Genomic DNA, 16,606 nt, shown 5'->3' with positions numbered 1-16,606 from the left:
TCACCTCCACGCCCTCCAGTGGCATCGGGGCGCGGATCGGCAGAGCTACCACCGTCTGTCCTGGAAGAAGCACGAGCAGAGGGGCCACCGGTGCGATCACCTTGCCCAGCGCCTCACCTTCCTGGCACTCCTGGAGCACTCGCGCCTCCCGCACCAACCGCTGGAAGACCTGCCCTTGGGTCGTGCGAGAACCCCAGTGGCTCAGAGTCTCTTGTGTGGGTTCATTGAGGAGGAGGTTGCCGAACTCTCGTAGTATGTTCATACCCAGAATAACCGGATGTTTGCTGTTTGTGTCTCCCTGGGTCAGGACCACTCCCCGGCGGCCGAGTGATTTGCCGCTTATCGAAATCTGCATCCAGGCTACTCTGATGGCAGGAACTGGTAGCTGGTTGGCGGCTACCAACTTTATCACTGTCCCCCACTGAGGTCTCACTGCTTCGGGAAAATGCTGCCGAAAATAAGTCTCTGGCATGGTTGTAACTTGCAATCCCGTATCTACTAGTCATCGCACGGCACGGCCTTCGATCTCTGCCCATACCACTGGGCACCGCGCGACCAGGTCTTCGTGACTTCCTCCACCCCGTGTGATGGGCTCCAGCTCCGGGTGGCATCCCCATGGCTCAGGGTCCTCTGCTCCTCTTGGCCAGTGGGGCAGGTTCCCCCTGGAACATGGGCACTCACGGGTGGAGCGTCCCAATTCTCCACAATCGTAACAGGCAAATGGTCGTAGGGACTGACTTGGGTGGGGGCCGCGATGGTTCATGCCTCCTTTACCCGGCCCTGGCCGACTCCTTGTGGCCGCTTCCTTGGCTTCGGCCAGTTCACCCTTAATACTCTGTATCTCTTGCTTTATCTCTTGTACCCAGTCGGGTTCGCTCAGGGCGCTTACGGATGCTTCGATACTCCGAGCCATCCCCACGGGAATCGTCACCTCTTGCTCCTGCTCCCGAACCCGTGCCTCCTTCCCTATCTCTGAAAGGGTCAGATGTGGGTCCATTCGGACCCGCTCTCGCAAAGCCTGTCTTGTCAGGGTGTCTCATAATCCGGTCACTAACAGGTCATGTAATGTTACGTCCACGGTCCCCACACCGACTCCATCCTTCCTTTCAATGGCTAAAAACAGTTCCTGCAAAACATTCATATACTGGGTCACTGTTTCCCACTCTTTCTGCATGTGTCTAAACATCTGGGTTCTCAGTTCCCCCACATCGGTCGGGTCCCCATGGGCCTCTTCTAAGATCTGTAACACCCTGATGAAGGTGTTTCGTTGCCCCTGGGGCCTCAACATTACGGTATCCCGGGCTTCCCCGTCCAACACCATCAGGGCCACTTCTGCCTCTAGGTCAGGGGTAAGCGGATGCATCCTGAATAACCCACGCATTCGCTCCGTCCAATTCCACAGCATAGTATTGCTGCCGGAGAACCTGGGTAGATTGCTTAGCATGGCCCCCAAAGAAATGCTGGGCCGGGGGCTCTCGTCCGAGCTCGGAGACTGCATCCTGCCGATTACGCAGAATGTGGTACTAGCAGGTACGCAGGATGCAGTGACGAGTCGCGAGACGGTTTGGTGCTTTTGGTAATAACGTTTATAGGCCTAGAGGCGACTTTCCTCAGGCTCGGCCTGACCAACCAAAAGGGGTAACAAGGGTTGCCCTCGCAGGGGCTCAATACCAGTAAACACAGAGTAGAACAAGACTACATCCGGCGAGAGCCGGTCACTATAGGGCCGCGGTATGGCCAACTACGGGTCCTTAACTATATAGTCAACTTAGCCGTCCTGACGACCATTGGCATTCTGGACGGTGGTTCTTCAGCGAAGCAGCCGCTGGGCCCAGCTGCTGAAGAGTTGGCGTAGTCTTCGAGCGTTCCACCACTCTTGTGGCGCTGTGGCACCTCCGGCCCCGGAGGAGTCCTTGGATGAGTAGGCCGCAGCCCCTGGATGGGGGCAAGCGGCAGCGATGCAGGGTGGTGGGTGACAGGCCACCTGTGCAGCTAGCAGCTGCAATGGGGAATCCACAGCAAGCAGAGGCTCGGCCCCTGCCACGGATCGGAGCGGGACAGTGGTGGCTGCTGATGGCACTGGGCTTGCCATGACCACGGGTGAGGGCAGAGCCGCCGCGGGCAGCGGGAGACAAGCCGCAGCCGTGGGTTGGAGTGAGGTGGCAGCGGCTGCTGGTGTCCGTGGGCAGGTCGCAGCCACGGACAGGAGCGAGGTGGCAACGGCCACTGGTGACCACGGGCAGGCAGCAGCCGCGGGCTGGTCGACGCGGGGCAGCGGTTCTCGGACTGTCGTCTCGGCGCCGTGCCACTGATGTCCAGGGGAAGTAGCTCTCCTGTCTCTGGCCTCCTTCCTGGCTCTGGTGAGTCGTTCTGGCTCTCAGTCGCTCCCATGATCTCCTGCTCCTTCTGTCTCGTTCTGCTGACTCACTGTGACTCTTGCTCCCCGCCCCTTTTATATTGGCTCCTACCCCAGTCCAACTGTCAGTCTTCACGCACGGTCTGTCCCTGAACTTTGTCCCCCGGAAACAGCTTCCCCCGGAACCCAGGTGACGGTCCCCTTGGTTCCAACCCGGACACTCAACGGGGACCCTCTCTCCCACACATGAGCACGACATTCTGCCTTCCTGGTCATGCGCAATTAAGCTGGGTGTAAGGCTAGGTTCACATTAGCATTTGAGTCCGCAGCGTATCATCCGCATGAAAATGCATGTTTATGCAACGTTTTTATGCGCATCATCTTACTCATGACAGGGAAAAACACTGCATGTGCATGCGTTTGCGTTGTTTATGCGCATGCGTTCGACCAGACAAAAATGGGCGTGTCTCATGGGATTTCTATATGTATTTTGAATAACGTATGCGTATCAAACGCATGTGTACACATGTCCTTGCGTACCAATGCGTTCCTATAGACAGTAATGCGCTTTTTATGCACTCATCCGCATGCCTGCTCATATTTGATGGATTTTTGACGCCTCAAAAAATGCAACATGTTGCATTCGCCACCCACCGCAAAATGATGCAAGCGTACGCAAAAGCATGCTAACGCATGCAAACGCAGGTCCCTGCGTACACCATGTTAAATATATGTACGCATGACACATGCGGATCTATGCGGATCAAACGTTGCACACACAGACGCAAATGTGAAACCAGCCTAAGCTCCCCTGACACTTCAGCACAACGTACATGCCTAGATTGGTATTAGTTACACAGATCCCGCTTTGCAGCCATCTGCAGTGAAGTTGAATCAGTGTCACTACTGCCACTAAGGGCATGAGCATTGTTCAGATGAAGCCGAGGGTCATACACCCAAATTCATTACGGATGACCACTAAGACAGAACACGCATGAGAGATACAGAGCCCTGATGGTGACGTCACCTATAAAGGACATAATTAAAAGATCTGGGGCAGGACAAGTCTGGGTTTACCTTTCAAGGAATATTCTGATGTGGTTTCATACTGGTTGCCAGGGGGCTGTATGCTTCTGAAGATTGAAGGTTCAGACCTCGCACCACTGGTCAAAACTATCTCCTGTGCAGATGAGGCTGGTTTCACACTAGCGTTTTTTAGCGCTGCGCTTCGTGCGCTTCCATGCGCATGCGTCCTGCGCCCCTATCTTTAACATGGGGGTGCATGGTCTAGCGTATGCACGTGTTCGTATGCATTTTCGTGTGCATGCGTTTTTTTGTAGTGTGCACCTAGGCGCGCCGGACGCAACCTGTTGCATTTTTGGTCCGTCCAACTGCGAAAAAAAATCATATTACAGTCTATGGGAATGCAGGCGTGCGCATGGACATGCGCACGCCTGCGTTTAAAATCGCATGCGATTCAAGAGTTAACATGGCTAGAAACTGGTTAAAACGCATGCGCCTAAAAAAAGCAAACGCATACAAAACGCATGATGCGTTTTTGGCATGCGATTCTATTGCAGCGCAGCGCTAAAAAACGCTAGTGGGAAACTAGCCTAACAGAGGCAGCTTTGTTTTTGCTGCATGGAAAAAAATGTAGGAGCAGTGCTTGCAGGATCTAAAGCATAGAGCCTGCTATTGACGCATGCTCTTTACCTAGGTAAGGCTGGTTTCACACTTGCGTTGGGCAGAGCTGCGGAGGGCTGCGTACATCCTCCGTTAGGCCCCGCCCACTGCCACACCTCTTCTATTCAGCTCCGCCTACGTTGGAATGCGTCCTGGGTACCTATCTTTAACATTGGGTACGCAGGCCATGCGAATGTATGTAAATGCCTCCGCATGCGTCGTTTTGACGCTGAGCCTAACTGCTTCGAACGCAACATGCTGCATTTTGTTGCGGTCGGTGCAGCGTCAAAATGACGCATGCAGAGGCACTGACCACTTTGAGACTGAAAGGTGACAGATAACCTAGGCAATGAGCAGTACACAATAGAATTGAATATCCCTTTGTTCTTGAGGATAGAGAGGATTTGTAATAAGCGGTAAATTCCAAAGTTCCATAGATGATTGTTTTTACAACCACTTTAATAAATAATGAATGTTACCTATTGTAAAAAAATATATAAAGTGCTCTCAGTGAGAGAAACAAAATAGGAATCTTGTGGGTATGATACCTTTTAATGGCTAACAAATAATAGTGAATGTTGTTACAAAGCAAGCTTTCGGGACTGTTTATGTCCCTTCATCAGGCTGATATCTTACCTATTGTAAGTAATGGTGATTGGTTATCCACAGGAAAAACAGTGATGTTTACATCATACATAGGAAAGGAGTCATGATTAGGCACTAGAGGTTTATTGGGTCCATTAACGCAACATATATTGATATCAGCATCCAATTCAGCATCCGAAATAACGAGGGTTATAATGTCATAGCAAAGTTTCAATCCAATTTCTCCACCTGAAGGATGAAACAAGAGCCATATTAAAATCTTAAGACACGTATTCTGCAAGTTTGTATTTATGAAGAGATGCTTGCATGTTGAAGATACCTAATATTCCTGAATCAGAATATAGCTATTTCACATTCATGCAACTAAATATCATACATCTACCTAATCATTTACAAATTTATCTTCACGCAATGCGATTCAGATATCTGCTGATCCCTCTTTACCACTGTACATTTAGTATATTTTACTAACATAGGCAACATTCAGGAGTATATAAAATAGGGAAAAGGAAGAGTAAGGAATTCAACATGATCAAGCAAAAACAGGAAGGGTGCTCTATGAACTATGTGGTTTTAGACCAATTTAATATAATATTTTATTGGGGGCTATGCTTTCTTATTTCACACCCTGATTCAAGATCAAGACCTATCTAGATAATATTGAAAGGTCTCATATTGAGTTCATACTGGTATGCTTGTAGACCACAGCTCCATCAAGAACATCTTTCTGAGAGAAACGGTCAATGGCGGCTCCATTCTTCTGAACAATACCCAAGCGGGGCTGCCGTGCAATCATAAACATCAGTTTCGCATCATCGCTATCCTCATCAACAGCGTAGATGTAGTCAGTAGAAAGAACAACATCGTCTCCCTCTGAACAGTATATTGTTGGTAGGAGGTTGTCCTTCATAACTGGTGGCTCATCATTTACTGGTAAAATCTGCAATATAAAAGTGATTAACTGTGGGTATTTCAGATTGGCTTTAGCAAATAATGGATAACATCCTCCATAATGTAAGTCCCTGATCCGACCTGCAAGATAAGAAAAATAACTTTAAGGCTGGAGTCACACTAACCTGCGCAAAATACGCTTCGTATTTTACATGCGTAATACGGATCAATGACCACAAAATAGTGGTCCGTAGGTCATCCGTAAGCAAGGTGAGGTCGCGTATTTTGCGCATGTGTGTCTCCGTATGCAATCCGTATGCAATCCGTATGGCGAGATTTTCTCGCAGCCTTGCAAAATGGACATTTAACGGTTTTGAGGCCTGCAAACTATTTAAATCATTAGCCTGCACCCTATTTAGACACTCAGAAATAGGTGGCTGCCTACATTCTGTACATTTCTCACCTTGCTTTCACGAGGTGTGTTGGTGTTCTTTTTGCAGCATGGCAGAGGGTCTGACATTCAATACAACCGAGCAGGTTCTCTTTACCTGGCTTTTGTCACGGCGCTTTGGCCAACCATATCCTGTGAAAGTGGATCCGCGGAGGAGGAGACGCATGTGGGTACATCCACTTTTGAGGCAACGACTCACAAGAGGGCATTTTCACCGCCTCTGTTCGTCTCTGCGGGAGCATCCTGAAAAATTTTACCAGTACTGTCGAATGAGCATTTCCACATTTGATCGCCTCTTGGAGACGCCCTGGGATCACATTTCAGGACACTAGGATGCGCCAAGCCATATCTGCAGAGGAGCGACTTCTACTCACAATACGGTATGTACTCCACAACCACATTCTCTATGTTCATAATGTGTGTGTTAATTTATGTTTTTTGGCCTTCTTGGACAATGTTTAATACCCTCATCTTACTCAAAATATGTTTCAACTGACACAGCACAATGTTACATCTAATATGTACTGCATATCACTTAGTCATTGTGCCACCAAATATGTGTGTGTTGTTCTCTCTCATTTCCTACCAAGTTTGGTCGGCATGTAACTGATTTTTTTTTACTTTAGCCATTCTAACCTGGACTATTTCTGTTGTTCTACAGCTTCCTGTCCACTGGCCTGTCTTATGCCGCCCTCCACCATGAGTTTCTCATTGGAAAGTCCACCAATTCAGACATAGTGAGGTCTACATGTGCACAAATCTGGACAAGACTCCATCAGGTGGTCCTACCCGAGCCCAGGATGGAAGACTGGTTAAGGATTTCAAGGGACTTTGAGGAGGACTGCCAGTTTCCAAATTGTATTGGGGCCCTGGATGGCAAACATATCAGGGTGCGTAAGCCGCCGAACTCAGGGTCCCAATTCTTCAGTTATAAGCAATACTTTTCTGTTGTATTGTTGGCTCTGGTAGACCCTCAATACAAGTTTATAATTGTGGACATTGGGGCCTATGGAAGGACGGGAGACTCTAGAGTCTTCAATACTTCCATAATGGGTCGGCGGCTACGCACCAACCAGTTTGAACTACCACCACCACGCCAGCTACCAGGCTCCCCCGAACAATCAGTCCCTTATGTCCTTGTGGCAGATTAGGCCTTTCAGTTATCACGTAATGTCATGAGGCCATATCCCCGGCGCAACCTTGACCACAGGCGCAGAATTTTGAACTTGCGCCTATCACGCCTATTGCGCCTATCCTCTCCTATGTATAGCACTCACGCTCTTTTCACATTGTTAAATTGCACAGATCCAGGCAGTCCCACCATTCAACACTAGAGACGCTCTCACAAATCACTTAACCATCTGCTCACTCTTTCTATCCTCCTTCTCCTAGTCGCAGGAGACATTGCTCCCAACCCTGGTCCCCCATGTTATAGAAAGTCAAACCCCCCCACTGCTACACTCAGAAACCCCTCTAATCTTATTAATATTCCCTGCATGCCATCTGTCTCTCTTAATTGTGCACTTTGGAATTCTCGCTCAGTGTGTAACAAACTCTCCTTCATTCATGACTTCTTCCTTTCTAATTCTCTTAACCTCCTGGCTCTTACTGAAACCTGGATCCAGCAGTCAGATACTACCGCTGCTGCTGCTCTTTCATACGGGGGGCTACACTTCTCTCATACCCCAAGATCAGACAAAAGAGCTGGTGGAGGCGTTGGTCTGCTCCTATCACCAAAATGTACCTTTCAGGTTATCCCTCAAGTACCCTCACTTGTCTTCCCTTCTTTTGAGGTCCATGCCGTCAGACTCTACACCCCTTTCTCCATGCAAGTGGCGGTGGTGTATCGTCCTCCCGGCCCCTCCCATCAGTTCCTGGATCATTTTGCCACTTGGCTTCCACATTTTCTCTCCTGTGACATCCCTACCCTCGTCATGGGAGATTTCAACATCCCCATTGCTCTTCCCCTCTCCCCATCTGCTACTCACCTTTTATCTCTAAGCTCCTCATTTGGCCTTTCGCAGCTTACTAATTCTCCAACGCATGAAGACGGAAACTCCCTCGACTTGGTCTTCTCTCGGCTTTGTGCAGTGGATGATTTTGCAAACTCCCCTCTCCCGCTCTCTGACCACAATCTTCTTTCATTCTCTATAAAGAACTGCCAGGCTGCTCAGGTCACCCCCACTGTCCAGACTTATAGAAACATACAGGCCATTAACACCCAGAAACTTCTGAAGAACTTGCAGTCTTCATTGGCCCCTATCTCCTCCCTCTCATGTCCTGATTCTGCATTGAAGCATTACAATGAAACACTTCAAAGTGCCCTGGATGAATTTGCACCCCCTATAAATAGAACACCACAACACAGATGGCGACAACCCTGGCACACGGTGCAAACACGTTTCCTGCAGCGGTGCTCCAGGTGCGCCGAACGTCTGTGGAGAAAATCCAGTCTACACGAAGATTTCATCCATTTTAAATTTATGCTTAGAACATACAACACTGCCCTTCACCTCTCCAAACAAACCTATTTCAACACCCTCATCACCTCACTGTCCAACAACCCGAAACGTCTCTTTGACACTTTTCATTCTCTACTCAATCCAAGAGTACAGGCCCCAACCACGGAGCTCCGAGCTGACGATCTGGCCAATTACTTCAAAGAAAAAATTGACCAGATCCGACAGGAAATTATCTCCAAATCCCCTCATACCATGCACTGTCCTCCCTCCCCCACTGCATCTAACTCACTCTCTGATTTTGAACCAGTCACAGAAGAAGAAGTAAGCAGGCTCCTTGCATCTTCTCACCCAACTACTTGCACCAGTGACCCATTTCCGTCACATCTCCTCCAGTCCCTTTCCCCTGCTGTCACCCCTCACCTAACTAAAATATTTAACCTCTCTCTCTCTTCTGGTATTTTTCCCTCCTCATTTAAGCATGCCATCATACATCCACTACTTAAAAAACCATCCCTCGACCAAAACTGTGCCGCTAACTATAGACCTGTCTCTAATCTTCCCTTCATCTCTAAACTCCTGGAACGCCTGGTCCACTCCCGTCTTATCCGCTATCTCTCAGAAAACTCTGTTCTCGACCCTCTCCAATCCGGTTTCCGCTCTTTACACTCCACCGAAACTGCCCTCACTAAAGTCTCTAATGATCTGCTAACAGCTAAATCAAATGGTCATTACTCCATGCTAATTCTCTTGGATCTCTCTGCAGCATTCGACACTGTGGATCATCAGCTCCTCCTCACTATGCTCCGTTCCATTGGCCTCAAGGACACCGTTCTCTCCTGGTTCTCCTCCTATCTCTCCGACCGCTCCTTTACTGTTTCTTTTGCCGGTTCCTCCTCCTCTCACCTTCCCCTTACTGTTGGGGTTCCTCAAGGATCGGTTCTAGGCCCCCTCCTCTTCTCCTTGTACACTGCCCCTATTGGTCAAACAATCAGTAGATTTGGTTTCCAGTACCATCTCTATGCTGATGACACCCAATTATACGCTTCTTCTCCTGACATCACGCCAGCCTTTCTAGAAAACACTGGCGATTGTCTAAACGCTGTGTCTAATATCATGTCCTCACTATATCTGAAACTGAACCTGTCAAAGACTGAACTCCTGGTGTTTCCTCCCGCTACTAATGTACCTATACCCGACATTGCTATTTCTGTGTGTGGTTCCACTATTACTCCCCAGCAACATGCCCGCTGTCTTGGGGTCATACTTGATTCCGAGCTTTCCTTTGCCCCCCACATTCGATCACTGGCTCGCTCTTGTCATCTGCACCTCAAAAACATTTCTAGAATTCGACCTTTTCTTACTTTTGACTCTGCAAAAACTCTTACTGTTTCTCTTATTCATTCTCGTCTCGACTATTGTAACTCTCTTCTAATCGGTCTCCCTCTTACCAAACTCTCCCCTCTCCAATCTGTCTTGAATGCTGCAGCCAGGATCATATTCCTCACCAATCGTTACACCGATGCCTCTACCTTGTGCCAGTCATTACACTGGCTACCCATCCACTCCAGAATTCAGTATAAACTTATTACCCTCACCCACAAAGCCCTCCATGGCTCAGCACCACCCTACATCTCCTCCCTTGTTTCAGTATACCACCCTACCCGCGCCCTCCGTTCTGCTGATGACCTGAGGTTAGTATCCTCAATAGTCAGAACCTCCCACTCCCGTCTCCAAGACTTTACACGTGCCGCGCCAATTCTTTGGAATGCACTTCCCAGGTCAATACGATTTGTCCCCAATACCCACAATTTTAAGCGTGTCCTGAAAACGCATTTATTCAGACTGGCCTATCGCCTCAACACATTAACCTAACCTATCCCTGTGTGGCAGAGCCAAAAGTTTTGCCATAACCAGGTTCCCAGCATCATGTTCCCACATGCTTTATGCATCCATTAGCCCTCTGTGTCTGTACTGTTACACACTTAACATTATGGCTGGTCCATACAATCAGAGCAACTGTTACCACCCACCTTTCGTGTCTCCCTCTTTCCTCATAGACTGTAAGCTTGCGAGCAGGGCCCTCACTCCTCTTGTTATTTGTTATAATCTACTGTATGTGATTATTGTTATGCTGTAATGTCTGTTGTCTGTACAAATCCCCTCTGAAATGTAAAGTGCTGCGGAATATGTCGGCGCTATAAAAAAATAAAATTTATTATCACGTGCTAGGCGACTGGTGGAGTGTTCCTTTGGGATTCTTTGTGCCAAATGGCGGGTACTCCAGTCTGCCATTCAGTTGAGTGAGCAAAATGTGAATGAAGTTGTGAAAGCCTGTGTTGTTCTGCATAACTTCACCAGGATACATGATTGCTCCTCCTCTGATGGTGTTGTGCGTAGGCCGGACAATGTGCGCAGGGTGAGACCACCTATCATCCCTCAACGTAGACCGCTCTCTGGCCTCAAAGTGCGTGATATATTCACTAATTACTTTATCTCACCTGAGGGGGCTACTTCTTGGCAAGAGAATGCTGTGTCTATGTTCTAATTATTTTTGGTTCAAAGTGTGTCTAAATATATATTACTCAAGCCTTGTTATGATTCTATGAGTGTTTCTTTGCATTGGTTGGTGTCTGTTAGTATGTTGTGAGGGTTAGTGAGAAATCACACAGAGACGTTAACTAGAGTAGACAAATTTTTAGTTTTGCCTTTTTGTTTTTTGGTTTTTGCTTAAAGGCAAACATAATTTTGCCATCACACAAATTTGGCAATGGCCAAAATGACCCTTTGGGCCTTCGTTAACTTGATGTAACATTAACATAACAGAAAATAACTGCAACAAACATTATGCAATAACAACATTGCTGCATGCCTACATTAACCTGGATTAGGCAACAAAGGGTGAGCTCCATCACCAAAATAAAGTCAATAAGATAACACTCACATTTCCTCATAATGTTTTCCAAACATAGAAAGATTCCACCATGACAGGCAAGGCTACCTCACATCTTTCACACAGATATTACCTGTCTGTAGAACAGACAATATTTAAGCATGCTATACTGGAAAGGATGAAAATACAAAACTCACTTGTTAAGACATAGAGAGAGCGTGATATTGTGAATGCTGTTCGCCTCAAATTGGTTTACTAGAGAATGCTAAGAACAAAGTTGACTACTTAACTAAAGGCAAGCACACCTTTCCTATGCATTAACAAGTGATTAGTGTATTTTCATCCTTTCAGGTAACAGTATAGCGCATTTAAATATTCTCTTTTATACACACATGTAATATCTGTGTGAAAGGCGTGAGGTAGCGTTGCCTGTCATGATGGATTGTTTCATATGTTTGGAAAACATTGTTTACAAATGTGAGTGTTAAATTATGTTCTAAATGTTGGTGATGGAGAACACCTGTTTTTTTCTCTAGATTAGAAGCACCAGTTACATGTCACTGGACATCTCCAAAGTTTGGATTCATAAATCCTCATATGTAGGGGAAGGGGAACGGGGAGGAACAGCCTGGGGGTGCTGCTGGACATTGTGGCCAACATCGCCCTGTGTGGGGCCATACTGTTGCCCATGATGCTGTTGTTGTCCAGCCTCCTGGGCCTGTTGGTGATACTGCCCAGAGTAATAATGATGATGGTGAGGGGCTTCTTGTTGGCTATGGTAGGCCCGTGGATCATACCCACCAAGATAGCCAGATCGTCCCCAACCAGGTTGGGACCAGCCTCCAACACTGGGTGGGTACAAGTGGCCATATTGGTGGGGTTGGCTTGCTGAAGACATTTGGGGTTGCGGAATAGAAGGATGGGTAGGGGGAGGAAGGGGTTGAGGTGTTGGCCCACGTATTAGGCGCTGTTCAGACCCTGCTTGAGCAAGCATCTGTGTGGATGGTCTCATGCGCATTAAATTTCTTGGTGAGAGCTGCCACCTCTCCAGAAATTCAAACACCTCATATGGGGTATTGGGGGGGTGCTTGCATCAAGCAGGATCTGAATACACCCCCTAATACGGAGCCTGACCTCATGGGTAAGGGCACAGAGATAAAGGGTGAGGCTACGTGCACAGGCCTCCTCACCATCATCTGTAGTGACTCTGGACAGGTAATTCAGCACCCCAGTGTCCACATTGGTCCTGCTCTCTTGAATGGCGACCTGGCGCCTTCTTCTTATTCGCCGTGTTGCTAGAGCAGCCTGTGGGGAGGGCCTGATCTGGGCAGTTGGGCTGCTGCTCAAGTTGCCCATCTCTTCCAGGATGGGTGAGGTTGCAGCTGCAGACCATCCTGGTGGTGTGTTTTGTCGGGCAGCCATTGTGTGCTCTTGTGATGCCTCCTCTTCAGACATCCTTCTTGTAGGGGGAGAAGATGGGCCAGCCACCTCATCCCCTACAGGATCAATAACGGGCTCTGCCTCTGAGGCCGTTCCTCGATCCGTAAGGTTGGATTGAGTTCTGTTATGAAATAGAACAGAGGCAAAAATACATCAATATTTTTGTCCCTGTAAAGTATTTGTGTAATGTTTTTGTGTCATGTGGTGTGAGGTATGTACTTACGGTCTCAGAGCCAGAATTGGGGCGAGGAAGTTCAGCCGGTCATAATATATACAGTGGGGAAAAAAAGTATTTAGTCAGTCAGCAATAGTGCAAGTTCCACCACTTAAAAAGATGAGAGGCGTCTGTAATTTACATCATAGGTAGACCTCAACTATGGGAGACAAACTGAGAAAAAAAAATCCAGAAAATCACATTGTCTGTTTTTTTTTTCATTTTATTTGCATATTATGGTGGAAAATAAGTATTTGGTCAGAAACAAAATTTCATCTCAATACTTTGTGATATATCCTTTGTTGGCAATGACAGAGGTCAAACGTTTTCTGTAAGTCTTCACAAGCTTGCCACACACTGTTGTTGGTATGTTGGCCCATTCCTCCATGCAGATCTCCTCTAGAGCAGTGATGTTTTTGGCTTTTCGCTTGGCAACACGGACTTTCAACTCCCTCCAAAGTTTTTCTATAGGGTTGAGATCTGGAGACTGGCTAGGCCACTCCAGGACCTTGAAATGCTTCTTACGAAGCCACTCCTTCGTTGCCCTGGCGGTGTGCTTTGGATCATTGTCATGTTGAAAGACCCAGCCACGTTTCATCTTCAATGCCCTTGCTGATGGAAGGAGGTTTGCACTCAAAATCTCACGATACATGGCCCCATTCATTCTTTCATGTACCCGGATCAGTCGTCCTGTCCCCTTTGCAGATAAACAGCCCCAAAGCATGATGTTTCCACCACCATGCTTTACAGTAGGTATGGTGTTTGATGGATGCAACTCAGTATTCTTTTTCCTCCAAACACGACAAGTTGTGTTTCTACCAAACAGTTCCAGTTTGGTTTCATCAGACCATAGGACATTCTCCCAAAACTCCTCTGGATCATCCAAATGCTCTCTAGCAAACTTCAGATGGGCCCGGACATGTACAGGCTTAAGCAGTGGGACACATCTGGCACTGCAGGATCTGAGTCCATGGTGGCGTAGTGTGTTACTTATGGTAGGCCTTGTTACATTGGTCCCAGCTCTCTGCAGTTCATTCACTAGGTCCCCCGCGTGGTTCTGGGATTTTTGCTCACCGTTCTTGTGATCATTCTGACCCCACGGGGTGGGATTTTGCGTGGAGCACCAGATCGAGGGAGATTATCACTGGTCTTGTATGTCTTCCAATTTCTAATTATTGCTCCCACAGTTGATTTCTTCACTCCAAGCTGGTTGGCTATTGCAGATTCAGTCTTCCCAGCCTGGTGCAGGGCAACAATTTTGTTTCTGGTGTCCTTTGACAGCTCTTTGGTCTTCACCATAGTGGAGTTTGGAGTCAGACTGTTTGAGGGTGTGCACAGGTGTCTTTTTATACTGATAACAAGTTTAAACAGGTGCCATTACTACAGGTAATGAGTGGAGGAAAGAGGAGACTCTTAAAGAAGAAGTTACAGGTCTGTGAGAGCCAGAAATCTTGATTGCTTGTTTCTGACCAAATACTTATTTTCCACCATAATATGCAAATAAAATGAAAAAAAAGCAGACAATGTGATTTTCTGGATTTTTTTTTCTCAGTTTGTCTCCCATAGTTGATGTCTACCTATGATGTAAATTACAGACGCCTCTCATCTTTTTAAGTGGTGGAACTTGCACTATTGCTGACTGACTAAATACTTTTTTTCCCCACTGTATATTTCCGCTTTACATAGCCAGCATCCCCACTCCTGGACCGCTGCTGGCGTTCCCGGCGGTATTGGTCCCGGATGCTTCTCCACCGTTTCATCACATCTTCAACTGCAATGTGACAGGAAATATTGTCAAAATCACATATTTGAGTGGTCACATTTTCAAACAGTAGTCTAGGCATGGGGCCTTATGGGGTGTGCGTTCTACCCATGGTGGCATATGTAATTGGGCCGATACCCAGGGTCTCATTAGCTCCCCTGAAAATAATTTTTGTGGCTAGGAGGATGAGGAGCTTGTGGCCTAACCCCTAATTATGGCTGTGTGAAGCCACGTGTCACATCCTAATGTAACGGCCTCATGAGGCTAAAATTACATGCCCAGGAAGGGGGGGGGCTGATTGTAGAGTCATTTTATAGCGCGCGCTAACGTTAATTATATTTTTATGGTTGCACTTACGAATTTTCTGCTGCTCCTCACGTGGTCTGTCACCGAAGTCATGGTACATCTGGCGACAGATGCGCCTCCATGACGCCTCCTTTCGTGTGCGGTTCGCATAGTTTGCGTCGCGTGGGTCCCATATTTCTGGACGCTCCTGCACCAGCACAATTAGCATCTCCACATTTATGTAAGTGGACGCCATGCTGTTGCTGTACTCCGTGGAGGCGTACTTCCTGGATGTCTGGAGCGCTTTTTGAGCTCATTTGCATGTCTACGCTTCCTGATGATGGATTGGCCCATTTCCTGTCACCAGCCAAAAGACCTGCGTATTGCTCGCAGGTCACACGTGTGGTCAGTGTGTAATCCGTATTTTTTGCGCACCCATTGACTTGCATTGGCGTGCTACGGGCGTAGTACGCTGACAATCGCAGCATGCTGCGAGTGGCACGGAGCGTAGGATACTGAGGAGAAATATACGCCTGGTGCGAGGGACCCCATAGAGAATCATTGGTCCGTGTCTAATGCGTGCTTTTTGCGCCTCGCACGCACCCGTATTCCTCGCCAGGTGACTCCGGCCTTATTATACTCACCCAGGGGGGCGGTCCGGTGCCCTGTTGAGGGCAGAGCAAAGTACTGCAGTGTACAGGTGCTGGGAAAGGTCAGAGAGTGCGAACATATAAATCCACTAAAACAAATTTTTTATTTAATAAATTAAAAAACACCTATCCCAGTGAAAAATGGCCAATGCCAAAATTAACCAGACCTAAACTGGGATGCTACATAGCCCTACTTTAAGGCTCACTGATACCTTCCTAGCCGTGGAGGTTGGCACCCTACAAACGAGAATTGGCGCCCCCACTCAACGAGGACTGTCCCTCACTCCCCTACCAGTCCCTATTCAGACAGGAGGTAAAACAATAATCCGATAGTGCAGAAATGAAACTTCAGAATGCCCTAAGCTCGAGCAAAACCTCAAACAATTGATATTGTCCTGAAAAAACCCCCACACAGGGGTATATTAACCAATAAATTGCTTGTCATATGTGGGTATGCCCTTCTGATATTATAGCAGTGAACATTCAAATTGCCTTAGGCTAAAATAGGACCCCAGGATAATATTAAAGATAAAAAATCTAATACCTCCACATCATGATCATATGTGACAGACTAATGTGTCCGACAGACAGATAATACACACTCACCCCTCTCAAGGGTATATTATGAATCATAGTAAAATAAACAAAGTCACTTATCATGTGCAGGTACAACCCCGACGCATTTCCCCGCCTGTAGCGGTTCATCAGGAGGATCAATCAATAAACGTCATATCCATATACGATACCCAGATGATGCATGATGGCCTCGGGGGAAGCTGGGCGAAACGTGCACGTCGGGGTGGAGGGAAGTGTCTCCCACGGGACTTATACCAACGCTGCCAGGATCCAGGTAATGGCCTTCGTAGCTTCAGTATCAATTGGATATTATGTATACCCTCTTGCATAGATCGTAGTG

At 47.5% G+C, this 16,606-nt stretch overlaps 1 protein-coding gene and 1 long non-coding RNA gene across 5 annotated transcripts in view; both read right to left on the bottom strand.

Moving 5' to 3' along the window:
- The window catches only part of FREM1 (FRAS1 related extracellular matrix 1), a 375,258-nt gene that overhangs the window by 174,934 nt on the left and 183,718 nt on the right, over window positions 1–16,606 (bottom strand). For 3 of the 4 annotated variants that reach the window (XM_073572162.1, XM_073572160.1, XM_073572161.1), the window contains exons 16-17: window positions 5,333–5,585; window positions 4,676–4,873 (exon numbers count right to left, since the gene is read on the bottom strand). In XM_073572162.1, the coding sequence (XP_073428263.1) occupies window positions 4,676–4,873; window positions 5,333–5,585 (451 nt within the window). Of the gene's footprint in view, window positions 1–4,675; window positions 4,874–5,332; window positions 5,586–16,606 lie in introns of those variants that run through there. The other variant, XR_012231567.1, reaches the window with a different exon arrangement.
- Window positions 11,129–13,048, bottom strand: LOC141086274 (uncharacterized). Its single transcript, XR_012231568.1, has 2 exons — window positions 13,003–13,048; window positions 11,129–12,900 (listed from the first exon to the last, which is right to left on the bottom strand). It is a non-coding gene; the product is annotated as an uncharacterized lncRNA (long non-coding RNA).

The sequence above is a fragment of the Dendrobates tinctorius genome, unplaced genomic scaffold, assembly GCF_039654945.1.
Source record: "Dendrobates tinctorius isolate UK_male_01 unplaced genomic scaffold, ASM3965494v1 ptg000031l, whole genome shotgun sequence".
Taxonomy (NCBI): Eukaryota; Metazoa; Chordata; class Amphibia; order Anura; family Dendrobatidae; genus Dendrobates; species Dendrobates tinctorius.
The sequence above is the reverse complement of the archived record's forward strand: the minus strand, read 5'-3'. Positions and strand labels throughout refer to the sequence as shown.